The 27287-nt window shown below is 39.0% G+C and overlaps 1 protein-coding gene across 2 annotated transcripts in view; it reads left to right on the top strand.

Annotated features, from left to right (window-relative positions):
* CAMKMT (calmodulin-lysine N-methyltransferase) overlaps positions 1-27287 on the top strand; it is a 404052-nt gene that overhangs the window by 323723 nt on the left and 53042 nt on the right. For both annotated transcript variants that reach the window (XM_060169393.1, XM_060169392.1), the window contains exons 4-6: positions 19934-19994; positions 22009-22063; positions 23118-23181. In XM_060169393.1, the coding sequence (XP_060025376.1) occupies positions 19934-19994; positions 22009-22063; positions 23118-23181 (180 nt within the window). The remainder of the gene's footprint in view (positions 1-19933; positions 19995-22008; positions 22064-23117; positions 23182-27287) is intronic.

Below are 27287 nucleotides of genomic sequence, written 5' to 3'. Positions count from 1 at the left end.
GTCTACTTTCTGAAGGCCCATTTATGTCTGTTTTTATAAAGAGAATCAAATTCCAGTTTACAGTAAGCATATGCTTCAGTTGACATCTGTTTCTAAGACTTGGACGCTTTGTTTGCATAACAGTCACCAATAAATGGCCTTGTTTTAAGTCTGCTCACTGAGTTGTATGTGGGTTGTTCAGCTGGGGATTTTAGTCGCAGCTGATCCCCTACCGCTCATAGCTGATAGGAAGGGGGAAAATCCGAGAAGGCCAGTCCTATTTATTAATGCAGATTTTAACATTCTCAATGAACCACTTATCCAGTGTGATTCGGCAACCAAATCCTTATTTGCTCAGGGAGAGGAGGGAGTGTTCTTCAAAGTGCTGAATTAAAGCTTACCAGCTTTTTTTTTTTTTGGAGGGGGAGGGGATGGGGAGGAAAGAGAGAGAGCAAGGCCCTTTCTTTAGCCAGTCTCTAATAATTCAGAGTACAATGAGAGTGAATCTTTAAACAGGACATCATAAAACAAGCTTATGTTTAATGAATTTATCGTTAACTAAGAGTATCAGACGTTTGTAGAGCTCTAAATGTGGGCCTTTTGTGCAGTCTCGATGCTTTTTTTTCAATACCACTTAAATGTCAGTTTAGAGTTTGATAGAATGGCTGTGTATCCTTCATTCATCTAATTTTGTTTCACTTTAAAGCATACCTGATTCCACATGCGTGGGAAACAGGAGCAATATTCAAGTATTTCAAGATGTCCATGTGACTATCTTTAAGATCATTAGTGCTAATTAAAGAAGTTGCTACTTGTGTTAAGCTGCTTCGAAAACAAAGCTAATCCGCAGTCTACGTAAATCTGCCCTTTCTCCCCCTGCCCCCTGAAAGGCATGCCAGCAGTTAAAATATTAAAAGTCCAAGGATGGCATCTCTGTGCTCCAGAAGGTAAACCTGATTAATAGAGGGTTTTACTAAATTCTCAGATTTCTGTAGAGGAAATCTGACTTTTGTATATTTGAAAATATAGTATTCACTGACTTTAGCATGCTGAACTTTTTCCCCTGAGTTATTGTGTAATATTCAGTAATCATGTATGAAATGTGTGTAACATTCTTCAAGGGGATTTACATATCAACTTTTCCTAGTGGAATCAACAACAGTAGCATGAAATGTATCTATTCCATTTACTCTTATCCAGTGCTCCTACTTTCTTTTTCCCTTTAATTTTTATATATGGTAAAAATTTCATTGAAGAGAGATTTTAGATGACAGGACTGTAATTTTAAACCCAATAGAAGAGGTGTAAGCAATTTGAGCTTAGCTGAAGCATAATCTTAGGTTGTCAAGAAGAAACCCATTCTCCCTATGCTAATCAATCAGTGTATCAACCAACCAATCATCTCTTCAGCTTAGCATATATCCTAAGGTTTGATATATCTATTAAATGCCCATCATGCAGCTGGTTTCTGGATGATGAGATTCCCCCTATCTTGGCATTTGGCGGCCGATGACTGAGCTATCACAGCCTCAGATAAATACCAAGCTGGAGATTTCAATCCCATTCCTGAGTGCAGAGACAATCCAGAAACGTTGAAAATATTCTTAGTAGAGAATACACAGAAAATTACATTTCTCAATGCCGTGTTGTGTGTGGAAATTGTATATATTTCATGATTTCCCCTCCCCAGACACAACAAAATAAAATAAAATGACTCTTTTATTATGATTGGAATGCTGGTAATCGAAAGAATTGTTGGAATCTGCTTTGAACTCTTTTTTTTTTTTTGGCTGCGATGGGTCTCTGCTGCTGTGCACGGGCTTTCTCTAGTTGAGGCGAGTGGGGGCTACTCTTCGTTGCGGTGCGCGGGCTTCTCATTGCGGTGGCTTCTGTTGTCGCAGAGCACGGGCTCTAGGCGCACAGGCCTCGGTAGTTGTGGCACGTGAGCTCTAGAGCGCAGGCTCAGTAGTTGTGGCACACAGGCTTAGTTGCTCCGCGGCATGTGGGATCTTCCCGGACCAGGGCTCAGACCCGTGTCCCCTGCATTGGCAGGCAGATTCTTAACTACTGCGCAACCAGGGAAGCCCTGCTATGAACTCTTAATTGCAAGACACATTACATGTAAGTATTTGAATAAGTAAGAATAGTGACCAATCAGATGATAAATTTCCTGAAAACAAACAGAAGCTCAATTTTATAAAGCAAGGCACATAATCATTGTAATTATGGGGAAAGGGGTCACTATTTCCAAATATTGTACGTTGCTTCCTGGTCTCAATTCAGAGGTTCTGATATTAGATGAGCTACAGCTGTATGTGTCTAGAGCCTCTTCCACCAGCCATGGTTTGGAGACAGTGAGTGTTTCCATAAAACTGTTTATCGAGAAATAGAAACCAAAAGGACTTAAATTTAATTGCTAAGAGCCTGTGAATACGTTGAAATTGGAATGTGTATGATTCATTTCTTCAAGCACTGATTTCCACCTGGAAGGTAAAATTCTTTCCACAAGATGCAAATTCAAATCATGATGTCTTTCCTACACTGTTGTTCAAGTCTCTTACTCTGAAAAGAGAAGCAAGGTGAGGTGTTAGGGCATTGCGGTCCTAACCCAAGCTCAGCCACTGACTAGCTAAGCAAGCCCCTTAGTTCTTTAGGCCTTACTTCATAAATTGAGATTTCACTAAAGCGCCCATGAAAAGTAGGAAGTAGTTATTCTCATCATATGTAAACACTATTTCATCTTCTTCCATAAGGTTATTGTTTTTCGTGTCAATTATGGTATGAATTTCGCCTTTTACTATAGTGTTTGCTCAGCCAAAATCTCTTTAGTGCTATTGGGCAACATAAACCGATGAAAAAGATATTCCAGGCTAAATACAACACACTGGGTTTGAAGCCATGTTTTTCAGTCATTTGTTGAGGCTGGGGCCAAGGAAGAGGAATGATGGAGTTCACAGTAACGTGAACTGTTTGCTGCTGGAGAGAGAAGGGAATCTGTTTTCTGTCCTGAGAAGTCCAGCATGAGTCCGTAGAGACCATGATGACTTCTCCACTCTCAACAACTCAGCCCGTGCACTTTGATCTCAACTTAAGAACACTCCTGTGTCCTGGTGTGAAAGGGCCAGTAACAATATAACAGCTCTAGAATTTCTGTATTTTTCTCAACAGAAAGATAACCGTGGTGTCAAGTCCAGAGCAATAGTTCAGTTTAAATAGTGTATTTTGAAGGCCCTTCTCAAGGAGTTGTGATTCTCAGAGAAAACACTTTGCTATATGGATTAAGGTTACAAATTTTATCGTAGCAAAGAGAAGGGGCCAAAAAAAAAAAAAAAGAGCAACAGAGAGAATCATTTTCTGTATTTCAAGTCACTTAAAGGGCCCATTCTGGGACTCATTCCAGGCTGCTCTGATTAGAGACCTGCATGTTTGTAGATATCCACAGATAAGTCCCAGATATGAGCACCCATGACATGTGCTCTGCTGAATGAGGCAAAAGGATTGATATAGAGAAAGATGGCCTATTGAATGTGGATTCTTTGTTGCTGGCCTGGAAACTTGTAAACATGCACCTTTCAGGCCCAGGACAGCCTTACTCCCCAGAGCATCTATCCTGTCTTCTGGTGATAATTGTCCTGCCAGCTCTGCAGGTTTGTGGATGTAGATAAGAAAGCCAGTGAAAGTGGATTGAGCCCAGTTAGAAACTTATCCACACTAGAACTGACCTGTGATTGCACTACCAGGTAGAATCAGGTTCTAAGTAGATACATCATATGAAGCTCAGCAAGTAGATCTTGTAAAAGAAGAAGGATTCATTTTTCATTGTTGTGAGTTCCAGGTTTAGAATGTTTTGCTACCGTTCTGCATGAATCCAGCATGCCTTCACATACATCATGTAAACATGCCACAGAGAAGTAAGAGAAGCAATGAGCTCCCTGTCCTGAAGGTGTTATGTTCAAAAACAACATAAAGGGCTTCCCTGGTAGCGCAGTGGTTGAGAGTCCGCCTGCCGATGCAGGGGACACGGGTTCATGCCCCGGTCCGGGAGGATCCCACATGCCGCGGAGCGGCTGGGCCCGTGAGCCGTGGCCGCTGAGTCTGCGCGTCCAGAGCCTGTGCCCCGCAACGGAAGAGGCCACAGCAGTGAGAGGCCCGCGTACCGCAAAAAAAAAAAAAAAAGACAACATAAAAAAAAAATCAAAGTATTTTTTATGAAATCTTGAAGGTAGTATCAGCAAAATTTCTTTATCAGAGTATGATTAATGTTTGCTTTTCTATTATGAATTCTTTTAAATGGAAAAGGGGGGCGAAAACTGCAGTGAAAATTAAAGAGGAGGAGATAAGATGAAAGGGATAAAAGAGAAACTGAAGGGAAGGGAAGGAAGAAAGTAATGGACAAAGTAAGGGGCTCCACTGGGGCCACGGCTGTGGTCTGTCTGCTCTCTGGGTCCAGTCTACATTTTAGGGAGGGAGTTCCTTCAGCTTAGAATGTTTTGGGGCTTGAGAGGCAGTATTCGCCCAAACATCAGGCCCCAAGGGTTGACCACTGTTGTAGTCAGCTTGCGCTGCTGAGACAAAATGCCAAAGACTGGATGGCTTCTCACAGTGCTGTAGGCTGGCAGTCCAAGACAACATAGTTTCTGTTGGGGTTTCTCTTTGTGGCTTGTAGGTGGCCACCATTTTGCCATGTGCTCACATGACTTCATCTTTGTGCAAGCACAGTGTGGGGAGGAACACTCTTTGGAGTCTCTTCTTATAATAGTGCTAATCCTATCATATCAGGGACCCACCCTTAGCACCTTGTAATTACCTCCTTATGGGCTCTACCTCCAAATACAGTCACACTGCAGGTTAGGGTTTCAACATATGAATCTGGGGTGAACACGATTCAGTCCATGGCAGCTACCAATTGTAATAACTAAAAAGAATCTCTTCAAAGGTGTCTTTCCAACTTGCTGTTGAAGAGACCACTATTAACCAGTACATAACCCACGATGCTTATCAGGATTCTGGAAGCATTGTGCACAGCCATTAAGCAGCAGAGCAGAGGAGGGGAGAAACCAGGCACAGAAGGGAGAGGGTGTACAGTGAGTGCTTTATAAACACTCTGAATGGGTGAAAAATAATGACCTCTGACTTCTTTGTGGTTCTTAACTCATGCTGCCACAGATTGGTTGTAAGGTCCATATCACACTGTGATATGAAAGTATTAATTGAATATGGGCAATCAGAATGTCTATGTGAATAATGACCTAGAAAATAATATTCTGCCCATTCAACAATAGAATGGGGAACCAAGGCTTCACTTGGCTATACAGGTCTCTTGATGGAGTCAGATTTTATTTTAAACCCTGAGGTACATGCATTTTATGTCTTATTTTAGCTCTTAAGGCTGATATGAATTTCTTTAGAGTAACTTAAGAAGAAAGAGAATTAAGGGAGGAAAGATGCCAGTATTGTCCTTTTGGTTTCATTTGTGACTTTCTGACAGATACCTTCATCAACTCTCATCTTGAATAGTCACCATTCCATTAAAAACAAACCCATGAATTTAATTAATATTAATGTACCAATGTCAGTTTCTTAGTTTTGACAAATGTAAGATGTGACAATGAGAGAATCTGGGTGGAGGGTAGCCAGCAACTCTCTATACTATCTTTGCAACTTTTTCCTTTTCTGTAAATCTAGACTTATTCCAAAATAAAAAGTTTATTTTTAAAACCCAGGTATGTGTGTTTTACAGTGAGCATGTCAATAAGAAAGCCCCTAGCTCTACATTTACGGGAGCATTTTCTCAATGATTCTACAAATGAGTGCTCATTTAATTTTGATATCCTGAGAAGCTGATGGCTAACCCTACATTCATGTCTACCATCAGACAGGTCCCTGGTTGATCATGCTGAGATGCTCACTTATCTGATATTGAATCAGAAAAAGAGGAGGATTTAGAATTATCTGACTTTTTGGAATTCTACCCAGCAGTAAAATAAAATAAAACAGAATAATCTCTCTGCATGTTTACTAGCCAAAGCATACTGTATCACATTGTAAGTTGCTTTCAAGTTTGTGTTTTCTCTTAGGCTTGCCATGTGGTGTCTTCATGATCATGTGAAAGTGTCTAATGGTTATTGTAAAATTAGAGGCTGTCCAAACAAAACTTGAAATCCTAAAACTTTCTCTCCAAAGTGTGATAATTCTTAGCTATACTAGTAAACAGTTTGACATGTGTTTAAACATAATTTGATTTTTTTTATCAGATTGTCTTTTTTTTTAAGTATGTCTAACAAAGTAACTCTATAATTGAGGAGACGGTATGTGATTTTTAATTTTTATGTTAGTTTCTACCATGTTCTAGGCCCATTTGGATTTTTGAAAAAGAATAAGGTAATAGAAAAATGCATATGTGAGTCCCTGTGATTACTGCATTGTTTTACTTATATTTTTGTGTCCGTCTTTTCCCCTGAAGAGTGAACTCGTTGAGAGTAGGAAATGTGGCCTCAGTGTCTAGCCCAATTCAGTATATAGTAAGGATTCAGTAAATATTTGTTTGAATGAATAATTGAATAAAATCACATTTAAATGAGCTACTTCCACTTTGAAGGGAACCAAATAACTGCCTCTTGATTTACTGTCTTCACTGCCCTTGTTTTAGGATGGCCTCACAGTTTGGACTGGTTTTTATCATTGCTATCATTCAGCTATGTATACTACCCTTTCGAATCCATAAAAAGCATTTAAAAGAAAGAGAAATTGTTCATGTTTCCAAACCTATTAGAATGCCTTTTCAAATATGTCAGACACATCTTTGTTAAAATTAAACCAGGGATTGGTTTTGAGCGAATAGCCCTATATCCTTACAGATGCTGTGGATGGATGCATCTAAGCTGCTTATTATATTGATGGGTTTTGCTGCTCTGCAGCAAATGAAAACAGGCAGCTGCTTCCTCCATCAAAGCAAAAAGCAGCCTGAGTTTTTATTAACCAAGTGTTCATTTCTTCTATTGCCAAAATTCTTACACAAAACAAAAGAGCAGTTTTAGCACATTATTGCTTAACTAGACATGAACAACTGACAGCAAGTGATAAGCCTGTCTGCTTTTCACAACTGGTAATCATTTTTGGAATAGATGTTTTAATATGGTTGAATATAAATTTTGTAATTTACATCTACAATGGTACGTAAATTTATAGATCCAGTTTGTTGCAGGAGAATGAAGGCTATAATCACAAAAGGCTTTTCCCAGTGTTGTTTAATTTTTAATGACTATTTGAAAACTGGGGAAGGAAAATGAAATCAAATTCATTTCTTTAAAAAATACAAAAAGGTGTTAAAGACAATCATACAAGTTGGTTGGAGCCATTTGTAGATGGCCCCGACAGAGCAAGACCCCTGTGTTGACAGCCAGGACGTGCCTCGCACTCCATTTCCACATTAGTTGCAGTAAGCCACCCAAGCTCGTGTACCAGCAGAAATTTCTGGAGAGCGGACCATCATGTTTCCCTCATATCAATGAATAATGATGAGCAGGGAGACAACAAGGACAGGGCCTTGGCCATTTTGCACAGCTGAGATTCCCAGCCACCTCTCATAGTGTTTCCTTTGGTTTTGTTTTTTTAGCTACCTGAATATTATACATTTACTTTCAGATAGAATGGCAGAGAGGGGTTTATTTTTTTTTAATTTTTTTAAAATTTATTTATTTTTTTGCGGTACGCGGGCCTCTCACTGCTGTGGCCTCTCCCGTTGTGGGGTACAGGCTCCGGATGCGCAGGCTCAGCAGCCATGGCTCACGGGCCCAGCTGCTCCGCGGCATGTGGGATCCTCCCGGACCGGGGCACGAACCCGTGTCCCCTGCATCGGCAGGCGGACTCTCAACCACTGCGCCACCAGGGAAGCCCGAGGGGTTTATTTAAAGTGGGTTTAGACTGAACCTCAGCAAGACGTTGCCTTATTTACCAAGTCAATTTGCTAAATGGTGTCTTACCTTTTGGAACGTGCTAAAGGCAATTCCTGCTATAAAAAGGGGAGGTGGTCCTACTCATCCTCCTTCCTAAGTGGAGGAATTTGGAATGAAGGCAGTTTTGAAATGCTGGTGTCTTCCAAATGACACTGATAAATAAACAAGTTCTGTTGCCTAACTAGCCTAAGGCCAGGGCCGTTTTAATAAATGTACGTTGTGGCTTTGGCATCTGTAGCATGTGCCTCCTAAATACCAGTTTCTCTCCGGGGTGGCTTTCATAAATGCACAGAGCGTGCACTCCACATGGAACACAAAGTTTTCAATCTGTTTGGAATTCAGTAGCAGTGTTTACCCAGAAGTGAGATAAAACTGGACTCCAAGGCAGGAAGCTGCTGTAGAAATCAAATTCAGGAAGCATACGTAACTCGAGGAGGACCACACTGTCCTTACTCTCCTTTGGTGTTCCATGTAACAAGTGTGTGTCTGCATGGGTGAAGTGATTAGATACCTAACATAAGGAACACTAACAGTTATTTCTAATACTTTCCTCTTTGTTCCACTCCATTCGACACATTACTGCTCTTACATGATGTTTCAAGACACAAGACAGTCCTGTTTTTAAAAGGGTGAGCCTACGCTGAGGGCCTTGGGGGAGGATGTTACTTGGAGTAAAATTGGCAATGAAAGTCTTCCCTTTTTTTTTTTTTTTTTGGCCTATGGGAAGGATGTGCTGCGTTCCTGGGGGAACCCAGGCCATGTTTCTCTCCTGCTCAGAGCCCTCTGGTCTGATTTCCTGGGTCTACCTTTCGGAGAAATGACTGTTCTCACTTTCTCACATCCTCTCTGACCAATGGACATGGAACATTTACTCACCCAGAGAGCTCACACTGGGAGATTCTTCTACCTGTGCTTTGAGACCTTGGGAGAATTTCTTCTGCCCAAAAGGTAGTTTGTTACTCTGAGGAAGTAATATGTTTGAGGAAAAAATACAGCGTATATCTGAGAACTGTGCTCAGTATTGGAAAAGGAAAAATTGGACTTGAGGAAGTTGTCTGTTATTAATATGCTGGATTAAGTAACTAAAAAGCCATCACAAATAGAATATATAGATGTAGGGTAGTTCTTTCCTGAAGCTGTGAGATTTAATTTACAAAGGCAGTTCTAATTCAATAAAAGTGGACATGTTATGAAGACTTGACCTCTAAGATGGTTTTGAATCCTTTCTAAAATATTTCCTGAATTATAGTACAAATAAAACATTTTAACCAACCTAATTTCTTTAAAATGTCATGGGCTAAAGCCTACTGACGATTTTATAGCTTTAGTTTGGAAATGCACAATTATAACGATCTATAGGCATTGAATTTAGAGCTGGAAGGGTCCTCAGAAATCAATTTGACCCTTCCAATTTATTCTTGAAACTAGAGCCCAAATATGATTTGTCCAAAGTCCCAAAATTAGTTGTTGAATGAGTCATGAGAACTAGAAACTAGCCCTTTTGATTCCAGAACCAGACACCAGGGTTGGGGCAATTAGTGTAGTGCTTAAGAGACGGAGATTTAGAGAGTGAGTAGGTGGGCTCAAACCCTGGCTATGCCATTTAAACTTTCTGTGCTTTGGTGTACCTCGCTGTGCCCCTTAGCTGGCCATAACGACAGTACATACCTTATAGGGTTGTTTTAAGGATTAACTGAGATAATCTATATAAAGTACACAGCTCAGTGTTTGCCAGGTAGTAAGTGTTCAATAAGTGATGCTAATAACAACAACAAACACTAATTGCACTTACTTGGTACTCTTATATATAGTTCATTCAATCCTCGTGTGACCGAGTCCAAGCTTATACTGCTTGCTGCACGAGAGACCAATAAATCCGGAGACGAGTTGGTGGACTTTATCTGGAAAGTTTATCTCCAACTTTATCTGGAAAGGCAGCAGATAAAGAAGATGGTGCACTAGTGTCCCAAAGAACCATCTTCCCCAAATTAGAATTCAGGCTTCTTTTATACTAAAAGGGGAAGGGGTGTGGTTGGTTATTGTAAACTTCTTGGTGTCCCAATCCTTTGTTCTTGCAGCTGTCCACTAAGTCAGGTCACATGTTTCTGTAAACCTCCAACAAGCAAGCGTTATTCTGTTCTGCAACTTTTTATCTCTATAAGAATGGAAAATGTTATACCTTAAAGGTCAGAGCCTGAGGATATGTTATCCTGTATATTTCAGGCTATAGGCAACATTCTTAACTTGTAGCAAAAGCAATAGAATACAAAGGTTAAAGCAAAAGAAACAGATCGAATTTGGAGTCAGATTTGTTCTTCCCTATTACATTCCCATCTATACTTACAGTTTAGACAGTATTATTACTACCAGATAAGGAGTTGATGCAAGGAGAGCTTAAGTGACTTGCTAAGGTCGCAAAGCTAATAAGCCTCAGAGCTGTCTGCCAAGTTCACGTCTTCACTGTCTGAGCCGCTGAACCTGTGGCTGTGGCTGCAGTGTGTTCCTTTTTCGCAGTGGTGCTTCAGCATCTTCCTCGTCCTGTCTACATTTCTCATGTCACTTAGTTGATTTCACAGCATCTGCTCTAAAACTGACCATCAGACTGAAGGCTCTGGTCTCGGGGTACTCTCTGAAGACTCTCCATCCCTGCCTCTGCTTCACACTGGAGCCGGGACTCCTTTCGGCTTTCCCTTACCTCATAATCATCAAATTAATAGGTATCTGAATTAAAATTTAAGTTTTAAGATTTAATGCATTTCTAATCAAATCACACCCATAAGCCGACCCAGCTTGTAGTCCTAGAAGAATTTATTATTGAAATACCTGGGCAATTTTTTGTGCCCCTTCACTTCCACATGCTCATTATCTATATCAGTTGGCTTCCACTGGAACAGAAGAAATAACATTGCAAAGCAATTCATTTGGACCCTTGTTTTTGCAATCTGGTGGACAGCAGTATAGCACAGAGGTTAAGAATAATGGCTCTAGAGTCAGATTACCTGGATTCAAATTCCAACTCTATGACAAAACAGCTGTCTAATTTGGGGGAAGTTTTCATAACCTCTCAGTGCCTTGATTTCCTCATCTACCTTGTCGTGCCTGGGCAGCAGTCAGCATTCAACAAGCGTTAGAATGTCACAGAGCAAGCTTCCACCCTCTCACTGTACTGAGCTACACGGACGTTCCCTCTCACCCAGACGTACGCGTGTTCTCCATGATCTCTCTCCACAAACATGGAGGCTCGTGCTTAATAATTACTGTTCAGAGCAAGTCTGTTAATTGGTCAGAGCAGAGGGACAAATATAGAACAAGTATTGTCCATATATATGGAATTCTTACTTAGGATTGATTTTCAAAGTTCCCATAGTTAGGACAGATTTTTCCAGCATTCAGTTTTGGTTTGATTTTGTGGGTTATCGATTAGAAATAATACTCTCCCTGAAGGTGTCATAAAAATATAATCAAGATTGATAAAATTCCCTGGATAGAAACATGTCAAAATAATAAAGGCAACAGCAGCAGCAATAACAAACATTATAAAAAAATTTGCTATCTCCCAGGCACTAAGTGTCTTACATGCATTATCTCATTTAATCCTCACAACAATGGTATGAATAGGTACTGTTGTTGCAACAGGGGAGAGCCAAATCTGACTACATGTTGGACCTGTTTCTTTTACCTTAACCTTTGCTTTCCACTGCTTTTGTTCACTAAAAGGATACTGTCTATACATAACGGCCTGCCTCGGGGAACCCTGTCTCTCTGCCTGAATGTTAAACCAAAGTGCCTTTGTTCAGGGAAACATCCTGACCCTGTCCACACAGAGATTGCTGCAAGAAAGAAGAAACACATCCCCTCCCCGAGGCTGGACATTCCAAGGGATATTTGCAAATCTTATGGCCTTTTTACTTCATTTTTTTTTTATTTTAAAAAATTAATTAATTAATTTACTTATTTATTTTTTGGCTGCGTTGGGTCTTCGTTGTGGTGCGCGGGCTTCTCATTGCGGTGGCTTCTCTTGTTGCGGAGCACGGGCTCTAGGCACGCAGGCTTCAGCAGTCGTGGCGCTCAGGCTCAGTAGTTGTGGCTCGCAGGCTCTAGAGCACAGGCTCGGTAGTTGGGGCGCACGGGCTTAGTTGCTCTGAGGCATTGGCCTTTTTACTTTACGTGCTCATCTCCTCCCCCATCTCTGTGCTATAAAAGAAACTGGCATCCAAACCCCGATAAGATGGTTATTTTGAGACACTAGTCTGCCGGTCTGCCGGCGTTCCGAATAAAGTCGTATTCCTTACCTCCACACCTCGTCTCTGATTTCTTGGCCTGTCGTGCGGCGAGCAGAGTGAGCTTGGACTCAGTAACATTATTGCTTGTACTTAAATGAGAAAACAGAGGCGTTACCCAGCAACAGCCCCACCCCAGTAGTTATTCTCTATTTCATTAACGTTTTATTTTCTTCACAATATTTATCACTATCTAAAATTACTTTGTTTATTGCCCCTATTAATCACTGCTGTATCCCCAACTCTTAGAACCCACCTGGCTGCCAATAATTATTTGTTCAATGAATGAATGAGGCTTAAAAATTTAGGTATTTGCCCAAGGTCACATCGCCAGTAAGAGCCAGTATTCAAGCTGAACTCTACCTAACTCTAGAGCATGAGGTGTGGTTCTTTATTGTAGCTTTTTATAGCTGGAAAGCCCCCTAGCGTAATCTTACCCAAGCCTAGTATTTCGTGGATGAGGATACTGATGCTCAGAAAGGCTGAATTACTTCCCAGTATCACACAGACTGTTAGTGGTAGACCCAGAATCAGACCCCAGACTGCTCGCTGTGTTTTTGTACCATGAATTCAGCCTGAGGAGGAGGTCATGTAAAATTGAAGGAAAATCCTATAGGTATGTGCTGTACATCATCTACCCACTTCTTCATGCCATAAACCTAAGTCACACTTGACACTTCCGTCTCTCTTACCACCCCCTTCATCTAATTAACTAATAAGTCTTGTCAGTGTACCTTCTAAATATAGCCCAAATCCTTCCACTTTTCTTCATCTCCACTAACCATCACCCAAGCCACCATCAGCACCCACCTAGGTAATTGTAGTAGTCTCCTGCCTATTTTCCCCCACCTCCTCTTTTTAATCTATTTTCTCTAGAGTAGCCAGACTGATCTTCTAAAATGTGGATCTGATTATACCACTCTGCCGCTTAAAACATATCATTTATTTTAAGGTGCAATTTAAAATTCTTAATATGGCCTTTGAGGCTGTGGGGTCTGGCCCCTAAACACCCCTCCAGTCTCATCTTGTCCTACCTATTCCTTTCTCATTTATTCTACAGCTCCACTGACCCTGTTTCCATTCCCAGAACATCACGCTCTTCTTTTCAAAGCTTTATTTCATGGTGCTCCCCTTCTGTGGACCATTCCCTCCAGCCCTGTGCCCCTCTTCCTCCTCTACCTGGCTGCTCATCCTCTGGGTCTCAGCCTACATGCCATTTCTACAGGGAAGTGTTCCCTGATGGACTCCTCCCAACCTCCCCTCCAACCAGGTTAAGTCCCCTATGATTGATTCTCAGAAGCACCCTCTATTTTTCCCACACAGCATTTATTACAGTTATAATTAGGGACATTATTTGTGTAATTGTCTGTCTAATAGTCTCCTTCCCTAACAAGACTGAATCTCCAGTGACCATGCTGTATCATTCCCTGCTGATCTACAGGGCCTGAAACATAGTAGATGCCCAATAAATATTTATAGAGCATTCTGTAGTCTTCTTATGGATTTCTAATCTGGGTTGAAGCATCAGTGACAAAGCAGAAATGTTTAAGGAGAAGGAGACAGAGCATAAACACTGAAAACAGTCCAAGACGTTTACCTACCCATTCCAGCCATTTTAGTAATATCCACTGGTGCATTTCTTCTTCCAGAAGAGTCAACGGCTTAGCTAAAGGTGTGCTGGGCTCTCCGTTTAAGTCTCAGGTTTGAGAGAGGCTTACTTCTGACTCCTGCATGATAGACATGATCATTTAGATGGAGGAGGGTAAAGAAAGCTGCTGCTGGCTGTCCAAACATCAGCTGAGCACAGAAAAGCCATGTCTCTGCCGCAAGAGCTAGGTGTGTTGTCATCATGGGGCAAGTACAAGCCGTTAGAGTGACAAGAGGGGGTCAGCAGTGCTGCCTGTCGGATGCTGTCTACATCTGACAGCACGGACTACAGGGAAGCAAAAAGCTCTCAAATGGAAGTGATCTAGAAAGACCCATGCTTGGATAGAGACTCATGTCTCAATATCTACCGACAGTTAATTTTAGGATTTGTTCAGCCTTTGGGTTAATGATGAATGTGTTTGTTTCTAAATTAACCACAAAACTTGGCATTTAAAGTAATTCTAAACAAGCTACTTCAGAGATGAGAAAAAAGTGGTTACATACATGAAATAGATCACATCACCAACTTTGCCCTTCATTATTTCTACATAGACAGCTAATTTTTTCATATTTTAGTGTTGGCTGACTATGGGTTTTCTGAAGTCTAACAGATTCAATAGGCCCAGTTCTGACAGAACTATCTGTAGGGAATAAAACCTTTGTTCCAAAAAAAAAAAAAAAGGAATGAAACCAAACGACCATGGAAATCTAAGAATAATATTCTTTTTCTTCCAAATAGAACTCTTGTTTAGCTAATGCTTTTATGGAGGTCCAATGGATGAAAAAGGTCTTTTCTCCTATGAGTTAAAGTAATTCAATTTATACAGAAAGCACTAAGGAACAAGAAGTCACGTGACTGAATAACTTTTAAGGAAGTGTCCTAATTCATGGCATGTGTTTTAGAAAACAAGTTATCTAGAATAAACCATTAATTTAAATGTTTTGTAATGCTTTGGGGACAATCAATACTTTAGCTGCTGTAAATGCCACTATGATCATTCTGCTCTGCCTCATCAGATGATGTCAAGAATATAGCAAAAGTGCCTATAATTGATTGATAGAACCCGACAATATTATTAATGGAGTATAAAAGTCTTGAGGAAAAAAAAAAACCCTCGCCATTAGCATCCTTGGCTTGTATGTCCTTCCAAAAATTATTCTCATCACTTTTCCAATGAGTTTCTCTCTGTTACATGAAGCAGAACCACTGTTAAAGGGATGTTTTTAAGACATAAACCCACAAGGATGACAAAATAAGAGAACATAGAACATAATTTTGGAAGCCAAGAAGCACATGGATGAGATGTCATTGACTTAGCAGATATTAGAAAGCCAGCAATTGGGAAAGTTGAGAACCATCCCAGTTCATACCTGAAACTTTGAAAGGCTCAGGAATTGGTGTCACCAGGTAATTTTAAAAGTAGGAGTTGAGGGGGCGCTAAAATAAGGAGGATTGATTGAAAATGGGTTAAGAAGCAGTAATTTCCCCATTCCAGGCTACTGGGTAACTTCCCCTTCTGTACTGCCAACAGAAGAGGAGGTTTATTCTCTGGAGAGGGTTAAATCAAGGGTTTTTGGGTTGGAGGACAATAGGCACAGTTGAAATCAGAGAGTGCACCAAAAGCAGGGTAGAGGGACTAGGTTAATGTAAGCTGACTGATTGCTGAGGCTCTCCACTCACACCCCACCCACACTCCTCAGCCCTCTTCACCTCCAATCAGCTTTTTATCTTTCTACAATCACATTTATGTAAACAATAAAGAACTACCAGACGTATCTGAGGAAAGCTTTTAATGTGACAGGTACCAAAACCAATAAACAGAAAAAAGCAACATGAGGAAGACAAACTATGTAAAGATAAGAAAGCTTAAACTATAATTAATATTTTCAAGTAATTTTTAAAAAGTATTGCATTCATGAAACAGGAGTAAGATGCTCTGAAAAAGAAATATTCAGAGAACTACCACCAATGATAGCATAAATGAAAAGAACAATAAAAGAGCTGGAAGATCAAGTTGAAAAAAACTTCCAAGAAAGTAGAAAAACAATAAGAGATGGAAAGCAGGAGAGAAAAGATAAAAAAATTAGAGGATGAGTTCAGGTGATTCAACATCCAAATCATAAGTTTCAGAGAAAGAAGACATAAAAATGGAGGTAAGGAAATAATCAATGGAACTTCCCAAGACCCTTTTTTCAGGAATTGAAAAACATGGAGTTTCCAAATTGAAATCACCATTGAATCATCTAAGCTCTCTAACATTTACCTTCCACACACTTTTTCTCAAGAAGCTGCCGGAGCTTGTGTTACACTAAAATGAGGAAGTAAATCAAGAAAGGAAGACAAAGCATAGAGGACATGAGAGATGGAACACAGCAGAAGGACAAAAGGAAGCCTGGAATGATAGGGAAGATGGATTTCAGGAGATCAGAGCTACAGTGGTGCACTAAGTGTATTGGGCGTCCAGTCCAGACCTAGGCAGGTCAGGAAACACAGGAGATATTTCCTAATGAAGTTGATAGAATACCTCATGTGAGTGACTGTATTGAATGGGGAAATCAACAACTGGATTTTGAGATTGAATAAAAAATCTTAGCAAATGAGAGGAAAAAAATGACAATTATAAACTCCAGATGGGGGAAACATTATGCATGAGAGAAAAACCAATCCTAGTTTACAACATATCTCGGTTGTTTTTTTTTTTCGTGGTTATAATAAAATTGACAATGAGTAGTGACCTTACCAAATTATAATATAGCTGTATTAGAAAGATGGTGATGGTGGATGGTTGAGGAGTATGGTATGTGTGGTGTGGGGAGAGGAGTAGAGATAAAGGCAAAAAATGCTTACCTTCCATAATGGGGGTCATTAGATTTTGCCTAAACCTGAAAAATCAAGAAGTAACATTATAAACATGTATGTAGAAAAATGTAATTACCAGAAGAATCAGCTAAAAGAATTGAAAGCAGTAATTCCTGAGGAAGAAGAAAGATTGGGCAGGCGGGCTGGGTACTACTGTTTTGTCTTAATCATTCTCATAAAACTCAGTGGCTCTTTAAACTATGTATGTGTATAATTGCTTTAAAAATAAAATCTTTTTTAAAAGACCATTACATTCTCATGGAATGGAATGAGAAAACTTTTTAAGATAACAGCTTTGAGATATAATTCACATACCATACAATTCACCCACTGTTTTTTTAGTATATTCACAGAGTAGTGGAACCATCATCACAATCAGTTTTAGAATATTTCATCACATCTAAAAGAAACCTTGTACTCAGTAGCAATCACCCCTCATTTATTCTGGACATTTCACATAAATGGAAAAATAAGACATAAACATCTGGTCCTTTGTGTCTGGCTTCTTTCACTTAGCATAATGTTTTCATGTTCTATCCATGTTGTAACATGAATCTGTACTTTATTTCTTTTTATTGCCAAATAATAGTCTGTTGCATGGGCATACCACATTTTATTTAGCCATTCCTTAGTTGATGGACATTTAACCACTGGACCACCAGGGAAGTCCCCTGGAAATAAACACCTTTATTAGGGGTGTAGTTTGGTACAGCTTTGCGGGGGTGCAGTTTGATATATCAGAATGTGAAATGTACTTGACTTTTGACCACATTTCCCATTTCTGGGTATTTGACCTAAGGAGAAAAATTATATGTTGGGGAAAAAAATGTGTCTTTATTTTACCACTTTATAATCTCATAATATCAAAAACTTAGAAATTAACTTAAATGTCTATCAAAAGGAAACTGGTTAAATAAATTATGATGCAAACATAAAATATTTAGGCAGTCATTAAAAATGATGCAGGTATAGTATTTTTTTTTTCCATGGGAATCTATCCATCATACTGAGTAGGGCAAAATGAGATTATTGAATACATCCATGAGAAGATCCCACTTGGGTAAAATATCTTTATGCCTAGAGAGATCTTTCGGAATGATGTCCAAAATGTTAACAGTGATTATATACTAGTGGTGGAATTTTAGGTGATTTTTAAACTTTATTCTTTGAACCTTTTGTATTTATTTAGTTAAACATCAACCTCTGTAATTTTGGGGAGAAAATTATAAAACTATTGTAAAAGACTATGCCTTTTAGAAGTCAAATTTTTGTACTTAATCAAGGCTTGAATTTTAAATACCCTTCCCCTAACATTATTTTTTAAAACCTCAAAACCATCTACTAAAGGCATAAAGAAATTCATTATTGTGGTGATTATATTCACTTGGTGTGGAACACTGTCTTGGGCTCTTCCTTCAGAGAATTTTATTATGTGTTTTAGTCTTTCTGGAGTTCTTTCTGTGTGGAAGTAGGCCAGGTATTAGGACTCTGGGGTCGTGCCAAAGCTAATCATTAGGATCAGGCTAAAAAGGTTCTCCATGTGTTCTGGTTATTAGGATAATTGTTTGGGGTTCACATATTATCTCTTCCACTCTTTTATCCTCCTTTGCAGGAGAAAAACATTAACAACTTTCATTTTCTTTGAGATTGTTATGAGTTAGAAGCTGTTCTAAATACATTTCATATACTTTACTCATTTAATCCTCACAGCAATCCTGTAAGGTTGATATTACAACAATGTTATTTTACAGATGAGGAAACTGAGGAATAGAGAGGTTCAGTAATCTAGCCAAGGTCACTCAGCTAGGGAATGCAGAGCTGGGGCTGGAGCCCAACTGAGTCTGGTTCCTAAGTACCTGTGATCTTAACTGCTACACTCCACTGCTTCTCTGACTTTCCTTCTAAATATGACTACAGACACTTCTTGCTGGTTTAATTTGTTTCTCCCCCAAACTGTCATTTCTACCAGAAATGCCAGGAAGGCTGAGCTAGTGAGTACACCTGGCTGGACTTTCCTGCAACAGATGCTCTATAGAGTCATTTCTTTGCTGTTTATATGTCTATCCATTGATTCTCTTAGGATTTTATTTACCATTTCTTTGACATCATCTTCTCTGAAATGTTTGCATTTCTTACTCCTTGAAGCTGGAGATTCATCTGGGAAAATTAAGTCACGTTAGGTGTTTCAACTTTGCATCAGGACCCATTAGAAGAGTGCTTAGTACTAAGGCAAGGAACATTCCCTGCTCTTTCCCAAGACCACATGGCATTCTCAGCCCCAGGCGGTGCAGGATGCCTGGTACCCTGCCTGATCTTTAAGTCTGACCACATGGGGAAAACATAATTTTTATAAGGGTATAGCTTATTCAGATTATAAGAGCAATATACATTCATTGTAAAAATTTTTGGAAAATACCAAAATTATAAAGAAAAAAATTATAAGCACTTGTAATCCTGGGATAACCACTAGAAACTATAATTTCCAAGCATGTCTGTCTTCTCTTAAAACAATTTATATTCATTCATGAAAACTGTATGTCTTCTAAATAAATGATTTACAGATGATAATTTTAGAAAATGCCCCTCCATGGAATTTAGTGGGTAGGATTATTGTTAAATTGAAAGATGTACTAAAGTTGGTGAAATTTAAATTTCTCAATTTTATACTCCAGTTTGATTTTTTTATTGAAGAAATGAAATAATTATGCATATTGAAAAACATTAGTATGGAATCAAACAAAAAGATATAATGACCTCAGTGGTTTTATTTGCTCCTGCAAATGATTTTTCCATTTATTTTTGCTGAATATGAGCTGCATATACAGTTTGTCTTCAGCTGATACTTATGAATTGACCAAAAAGAAGATTCATGTGTACGAGAGTGAGATCTACCTGAAATACCATTTAAAATTTAATTTTGGATATTTGTAATATTGGTTGTTATTGTTTTACTGTTTCGTTGTGACTGAAATCTAGTAAAAATGATTTAGGATATTATCCTATTTTCCTGGGAAAAGAGTTATAATCAACAACAAAAGAAATGCATGTGATATGACGTTACTAGTAATAATTATGGTAAGTTTGAGTCAAGTTGAAATAGCTTGTACTGAACATTATTTTCAAAAAGCCATTTCTTAAGAGAATGACTGTAAGGAGTGTTTGTAGAAGAAACTTCTGTAATCAAAAAGCCTATATCCTCTTGTGTTTTCCAGGCATCTGGCCGGCTGAAGAGGTTTTGGCTTACTACTGCCTCAAGCACAGTGATGTATTCAGGTACAAAGCTGCACCTAAAAATTTGTTTAGCGCACTATGGGTACTGTGTCTGCATCTTAAAGATCTCCATGATTACATTCTTCAAAGTAAACTGTTAAAAATATATATATAAGAAAGGAAGAAAGAAAAAAAGGAATGAAAGGGGGAAAAAGGTCATGGTGAAAACATGTTGCTTCTGAAAAAGAAATCTGAATTGCCTTTGGGTACTAATATTGCACAGCAAGCTTTTTGCTATATGTCAAAGGCTTTTGATTTCCACTCAAGGCATTTTATTAGATTTTGGGGAAACAAAAGTGAAGCTTCAATCAATCCTTACCAATTGTGATGGTCAAAAAAAACAATAAAGACATTCTTTAAACTTCTGCTAGGGAAATCACTACAGAACTTTTGATAAATAAATACCCCACAGCTATGATTTAAAGATGCCATCCCACCCTTGATTTTAAAGGTATTTTATATACCCAAGACAATATGTATTTGTAAAATATAAATTACCATTACAGATTCATGCTATGGAAATGAATGTTTTCAACTGTCAATGTGCATTATAGATTAAACCCATGGATGAGATTCAGGAAAAAGAAAAAACTCCTTTTTTAAAAAAATGCTGAAGATGTTTGGTAGACCCAGAAAATATGGGTTTTTTCATTTTATTCTCATTTTATAAAAGTCATCCAGTATATGCTTCCTGAATAGCCCATTATGATTCCAGACAAGCCGTTAGTGATCATTTTAACAATATATACTTATAAGATTGGGTGTGTGCTTTAACAATATGTATTTACAAGATGGGGTCAATAATATGTAGTTTTTGAAGCTCTATGGGTCCATATTTACCAACCAGTCTGTAATTGCTTTGAACAACTAAATACTCATTTTGTGTATTTCAGAATATGAATGTCCTTGCTTGGCTTCTTTTCCTCCTCTTCCTTCTCTTTTCACCTCTCCCTCCCTTGATTGTCTCTCTCTTTCTCTCTCTCTCTCTCTTTTTTTTTTTATCCTGTTGAGGAAATAAACTTCCCAAACTGGGAAGAAGAAACGATCTCTTAAAGAGTCTAAGCATATAAAGTAAGAACAGGGCAGTATTGAATTGGGCTGCAGAGCTGCCCTAGAAGTCTGGCATCTGCTCATCTCGCTGTGCTTAAGCTTGCCTGGAGCTCCAATCAGCGAGCACTGGGCCAGGGCAAGAATGTCACACATTGAGGGCTGATATTTAGGCACAAAGAGGAAGGTAAGTGCAGAGTGCCAGACTGCACCCCCCCACCCCACCCCCAGACTGTCAGCTTTAACTCTGAGCTGCTTTACTTGTGAGCGGTGAAGTCAGAGCCCAGTCACTACTTGAGCCTGGGTTTGCTGGCTTAACCATATTATGTCCCTGCATTGTTTATTCACTGTGTTGTGTTGGGGTCAATTGTGATTTAAGTGTTAATTGCTAAATGCTCTTTGTGTAATTGTTCTTTATGGGGGCGGTTCAGCTTTCCAAAATGTTTCAGTTTGTTTTAGAATTTTTTTTTTAAATTCAAGATTGCATGTATTTGTGTGTGTGTGTGTGTGTGTGTTGTGTGTATGTGACCATAATATAGGTATATACACACTCATATATATTCTTCATTTACTTGTCTAACTAACTGTTTTTGAAGGAATGAATGTGGATTAACAGTGTTATCCTTTCCTAACAATTATCTTTCGCTACTCTAGCTAGTTTAGTTCTAAAAGACAGCGCCATTGACAAGGGAAAAAAAGGGAACCTTCTCCGATTTTTCAGCTCAGCGGTGGTAATGTTGCAGTGAACACTAATGAGGGAACCCCCACTGATTTGCCTGCTTTGTGACTTTTCTATTTCATAATTATTTTTAAAACGCAAAACGACATGCGGGAGCCTCGTCATGTCTCCACAGCTTCCCGGTAGCGCCGTTCTTACTGCAGATGGCAATTCCTTCTTGTAACATATATATCTCTCTGACCATTTTCATCTAATTTGTGTGGGTTCTACCATTTCTTTTCTCTCTTTCAGGGACCTTGCTGTGTGTGAGCTAGGGGGTGGCATGACATGCTTGGCTGGGCTCATGGTAGGTCTTTTCTCAATTCCAATCCCATTCAGAGGGAGGAACAAAAGGAAAAATGTTCCAGGGCCTCCAACTGCTGGGTCAGAGAACCGTCAACAGCATCAGCTGCGGTCAAGCTGCCGGGTCTTGAGAGACCTTCTAGATTGACTTACTTTCGGATCATATTGATTTTATGGTTGCCTCGATGAGCAGAAACATTTTACCTCAGTGTAGTCAATATTGCTTGTTGTGACATTCCAGGCCTCGCACAGTGTTTCTTTGCCATAGCGAAAGCATTTTTTTTTTTTTTCAGATTATAGTCCCATTTGCTAAGATACAGGAATAGCCTGGCGAATCACAGTTGGAGCACCATGATATAGCTGCTAATGTTTTGCCTGCATTATTACACCAACAAACATGATCCAGAGCGCTCAGTAATTAGATTCTTTTGAATTAGATTGGCCATTCAGGAACGTCGTTCCCCATTCTCTGGGTTCTGAGTCATGTATTCAGGAGATATTATGTAGCAGCACAGTGCATTAGACAAGTTTTTATGTCTCTACAAATAAAAGCATATTGTTACACTGATTGGCATTTGACAAACCTGTCGCTCTTACACAATGTGTCAGGGTTACAGCCCAATGTGCGAGCATGTCAAAGCTCACAAAAAAATTACCCTCACAAAGCCATCTGCCTGCAATGCAAAGTTATATGAAGGGCATCAGGCAGTCAGACAGAAGCAAGCTGAAAGGCAGAGTGACAGCCTTGTATGATGGCTCTACTAGATAAACAGAAGCCCACAAATGAAAGCCTCTCAGAATACCATCATCCGCTGTCACAATGCAATTACCGAACAGAATGATAGCAAGATAGAGGCTCCCGCAAATGGAATGATAAAAGTATTGACTGATTTGATTGAATGATTAAAATAATGCAGACATAAAATGAAAAAAGATTGAAGATTGTTACAGAGAAATAGGTGAGGAAGCATGATACTGAAGGCTTGTCACTCCTGTCTTCACTTCCACACAGACAAGCATATTTGCTCATTGTTTGCTGTGCTCCCTTCTTTTTTCAGGTTGCTATTTCTGCAGATGTCAAAGAAGTTCTGTTAACTGATGGGAATGAAAAGGCCATCAGAAGTATCCTTATTCAGATAGAAAACGGGTTTGTTGTGCTCATTCCTTTTTCCCGGCTGAGTAACAATTGATATAAAGAAAGACAGCATGGGGTATTAAAAGAGAGTTCCCCACACACACGATAAGTAATTAAGAAAAAGTAGAAATATATGGAATTCATTGGATACGACTAAGTGGTTTGTTTTTTTTTTTAATTTCAATGGATTTTTATAGTCACTTCTCATTAAAGGAGCTTATGATTTGTGGACCACTCAAAGCAATAAGAACGTTTGTTTCGTAATAATTTTCAAGCACTCTTGTCCTTTTATTTCCATTGAAATTTGCCGGGATAAAATAAATGATTTAACATTTATTATATTGGATATTGCTTGTAAAAATTAACTTCCAGCTTCATGTTCATTATTACCTTTCTTCCGTTTGATGTTGTATGTGCAGACCATGCAATATTATACCTACTCTAATTCCCGAGGAGTTCCCTATATCTCCTCACTGGAAACGGCTATCAGTTTTTCATTATTTCCTTTTATTTAGGATTATAAAAGCTATCTCTTTTGTTCTGCTATGCTATTACAGTTCAAACCCCATTATATTAGATTATGCTTTACTAATATGTACACAGAGTTCATGAAAATTGAACTGTACTTTAAGAAAGCAAGCATAATTTGTGGCTACTTTAGCAATCGAGCTGATTTGTTCAGGAGCAGTTAACAGCCGTTAGAAATTGAGAGGAAAAGTGGAGGATATATTTGCTTTGGATTTTTTGGTGTGCCTTCCATTTAAATTATGAAAGAGGCAATCTACTTATTTGGATTTTAGGCCCCTAAAATGCCAAAGCAGTTTTGATTTTTGTAAGAGGTAAGCATCCTACTAGAGCCTATTTTCGGTTTTCTTCTTCTGCCTCTGCTATATAATTTTTTTTAAATAAAATTTGCAGTAGCTGTATCAGGCTGCTCAGACAGTAGCTGTATCAGGCTGCTCAGACAGTAGCTGTATCAGGCTGCTCAGACAGTAGCTGTATCAGGCTGCTCAGACAGTAGCTGTATCAGGCTGCTCAGACAGTAGCTGTATCAGGCTGCTCAGACAGGAGAAAGGAGGTGCCAGAAGCACAGTAGCTAATATTGTTCGGCGGCACTTGTGTGCTCTACAGAGCCCCACCCAGCTAATTGCCTGACACACTTTAAAAAAAAAAAAAAATCAGGAAGGAAAAACAGCCAATCACAATCTTGGCCTTTCACACAGGGGAAAGAGATCACAAAAGGTGCTTCCTTTTTTAAAATGCAGGATTTTAATCATGATCTTCAGACTGTCGCAAGTTTCTCAAAATATTCCTGAAGATGAGCGATATTGTTTCATTCACTCTGCTTTATTCTGAGTTCTTCCATGCACTGTATCATTTCACTCTGCTCCTCCTCCACATGTCAGGGAACACAGAGAGCAACAGGAAGTCAGGTATGCTGGCTCAGCCCCAGCGATGTTTTTTTGGGGGAAAAAAAAAAAGCAGGATTATTGGGAAAAAGAAGGTCATTTTAACCACGGAAACTTTCAGATTGGGCCCAGCAACCTGAGGTCTTTCTCAAGGCAGCAGGTGTCTTATTTAATAGCATCAGAAACCAATTAGAACTTTTATCAAACTATGGGAAGCATCTGTGGTCAGTATGTAAATTTAATTGTACTAAAATTATTGTTGAGCTAAACTACAGAGCTTCCAAAGAAGGGAAGCAATGCTAGTCATTAATTAAGGCACCTTTGCTTTAAACAGCAAAGATGCCATGCCAGCTCTTGAAATCAGAGAGGAAATCTCAGATTCTGTACTCACTCCGCTGGCCTTTCAAAGAAATGATTGGTACAGCCCCCTCCCAAGAAAATGGATTTTTAACATTTGGTCCTCAGAAGCTCAGCCCTGAGAGTGCTTTATTGTGCTGGGTTTTACAATGGGTTTAATATAGCAGGGTGCCAAAGGGCAGGAGGGGAAGAACTTTACAATGTAGATAAAGTAGGTCCTTTCAGGATGCAGACCAAAACTGTTAGTGTGTTTTATTTCATCTCTTAGGACTTTCTTGACAGGGTTTAGTTTTTATCATGCAGTTGTTCTATGTTTGTGTGCCTTTTTCTGTTGTAACTAGATCTAATTTTTTTTAATTAAGAGAAAAAAGCATGCATAAAGCCTTAAAAATTGGTAACGTGTTTTTCCTGCTTTTGATACTAATGTTATTCTTGATTTGCTACCAGAGCTTATAACTGGCATTCGTTGTAAGCTGTTTTACCAAGTGAGGTTAATATGAATGAAATATTTTTTTTTCTATTTGTGTGCCCACTTTCTGTAAAATAACAGATTCACTGAATCACATACTGTTGATGCATATAGATTGAAACAAATTCATTTAAAAATTACTGTTTACATCTTTCCTTTAAAATTTTAGGAAGCCTAAATTATATAGCAGTTGTAGGATATTATCCAAAAATTACTTTCTAAAAAGTAAAAGTGGATGTCAACAAAAAAGAGGGAGAAACATTGCCAGAAGCCAGAAAATCTCTAAGCAAAGCTGCTAATTATTCTTAATGGGCAAGATGAGCACATTAAGAAACAAATGAATACATCAGTGAAATGTAATTGAAAATCGACCTGGCAATCACACATCACATCTGAGTATTGGCCTGTATATTATTCTCATCATTTAAATTATTTTTGTTGTTCTAGGCATCTGAATTGAGTGAATCCAACTGAGTCTTACTTCCTAGTCGCTTAAGCTTCTAAGATTCTGATTTTTACCTTTAAAAATAGCATTTTCTGATATTTCCTGTTTATCTTCTGTTATTTCTATTTTTAAAGTATATGAGGCAATGAATGGAGGCATTCTGAATCTTTATATCATAGAAGCGTATCAACCAGTTGTAAGGTTATTTATTGTCTCCATAAAATGTATCAAACGGATTTGGCTATGTCTTCTAGAGCTCTCTACCTTGAACCTAGAATGCTAGATGTGGGTTTGAGATTTATTAAACAGAGATATCTGAAAAGAGAGTAAGACTCGAGGTATAAGGGAATGTTGTTAAATATTTTCTCAGACTCATGGGTATGTGTCCCCGAGGTTTTCCTTGGCCTTTAAACTGCACTGCTGGGTCTAACCCAGAGCCCCCTAGCTGAGAGCCCTTCAGACGCTGTTTTATCTGTACCCAAAGGGAACAAAGGATAAATCAGAAATGGGATCATTTGGTTCATCCAGTTCTCGAATTTATCCTAAAATAGTGTGAACTGTGTTCCCTCTTCTTCGGCACAGCCTTTTTAGTGTAATGAAGAAAGAAATCTCCAAGTGCCCCCAGATAATAATTACTCAATAAAGTCTGGAGCTGGTGTTGACAGTGACATAAGAATAGGGGAAAGAAATGGTATACTGAGTTATTACTGATGCCAAGCCTCTTCCAAATCATAATGAATAAAAGTACAACACCTAAGGTGAGCAGCCCTTTCTGGAACACTCACTAATTCACCTAACACAAGTACCCTGCCCTGACCCGTCCTTAGTAAACACCAAGCAGGGTATCTGCAGAATATGGTGATGCTTGGTGACCCAGCCTCATGACTCTGACCCAAGCATCTTATCCCCACAATATGCACCATCTGGGTCATGATCTTGAGCTTAGGATTCTCCAAAAATTGGTAAATCTCCTGTGAATTTTAAAGAAGATACCCCTGGCTTAACATTATTTTATTTAACAACATCCCTGACTTGAATAATTAATAAATGAAGCTTCATGTGACTGTGCAGCCTGTGGATGGTTGAGACCTTGGGAATGCCAGGCCATCATCCTGGGTCCAGGCCCCTTCCTCCAATATCAGTGTCAGCTGTTCTACTATTTACTAGATAGATCCAAAATGGACTCTGTGTGCCTCATATTGGGTAGGAGTTCAACAAATAGCTTTGGAAATTAAATTTAAGTTAGCTAATAAATTAAGCTAATTAATTAATTAAAAGGAATTAAACCACTATTAACTGCATGCCATTTCAAGTGCGAAAGATATAGCAGCGAACAAGACAGACCAAGTTCCTGTTCTTGGAGGACACAGACTATACCTATACAGAGCACATTTATACACGTGAAAAACACTG

This window comes from Lagenorhynchus albirostris, chromosome 13 (genome assembly GCF_949774975.1).
Source record: "Lagenorhynchus albirostris chromosome 13, mLagAlb1.1, whole genome shotgun sequence".
Lineage (NCBI taxonomy): Eukaryota > Metazoa > Chordata > Mammalia > Artiodactyla > Delphinidae > Lagenorhynchus > Lagenorhynchus albirostris.
The sequence above is the reverse complement of the archived record's forward strand: the minus strand, read 5'-3'. Positions and strand labels throughout refer to the sequence as shown.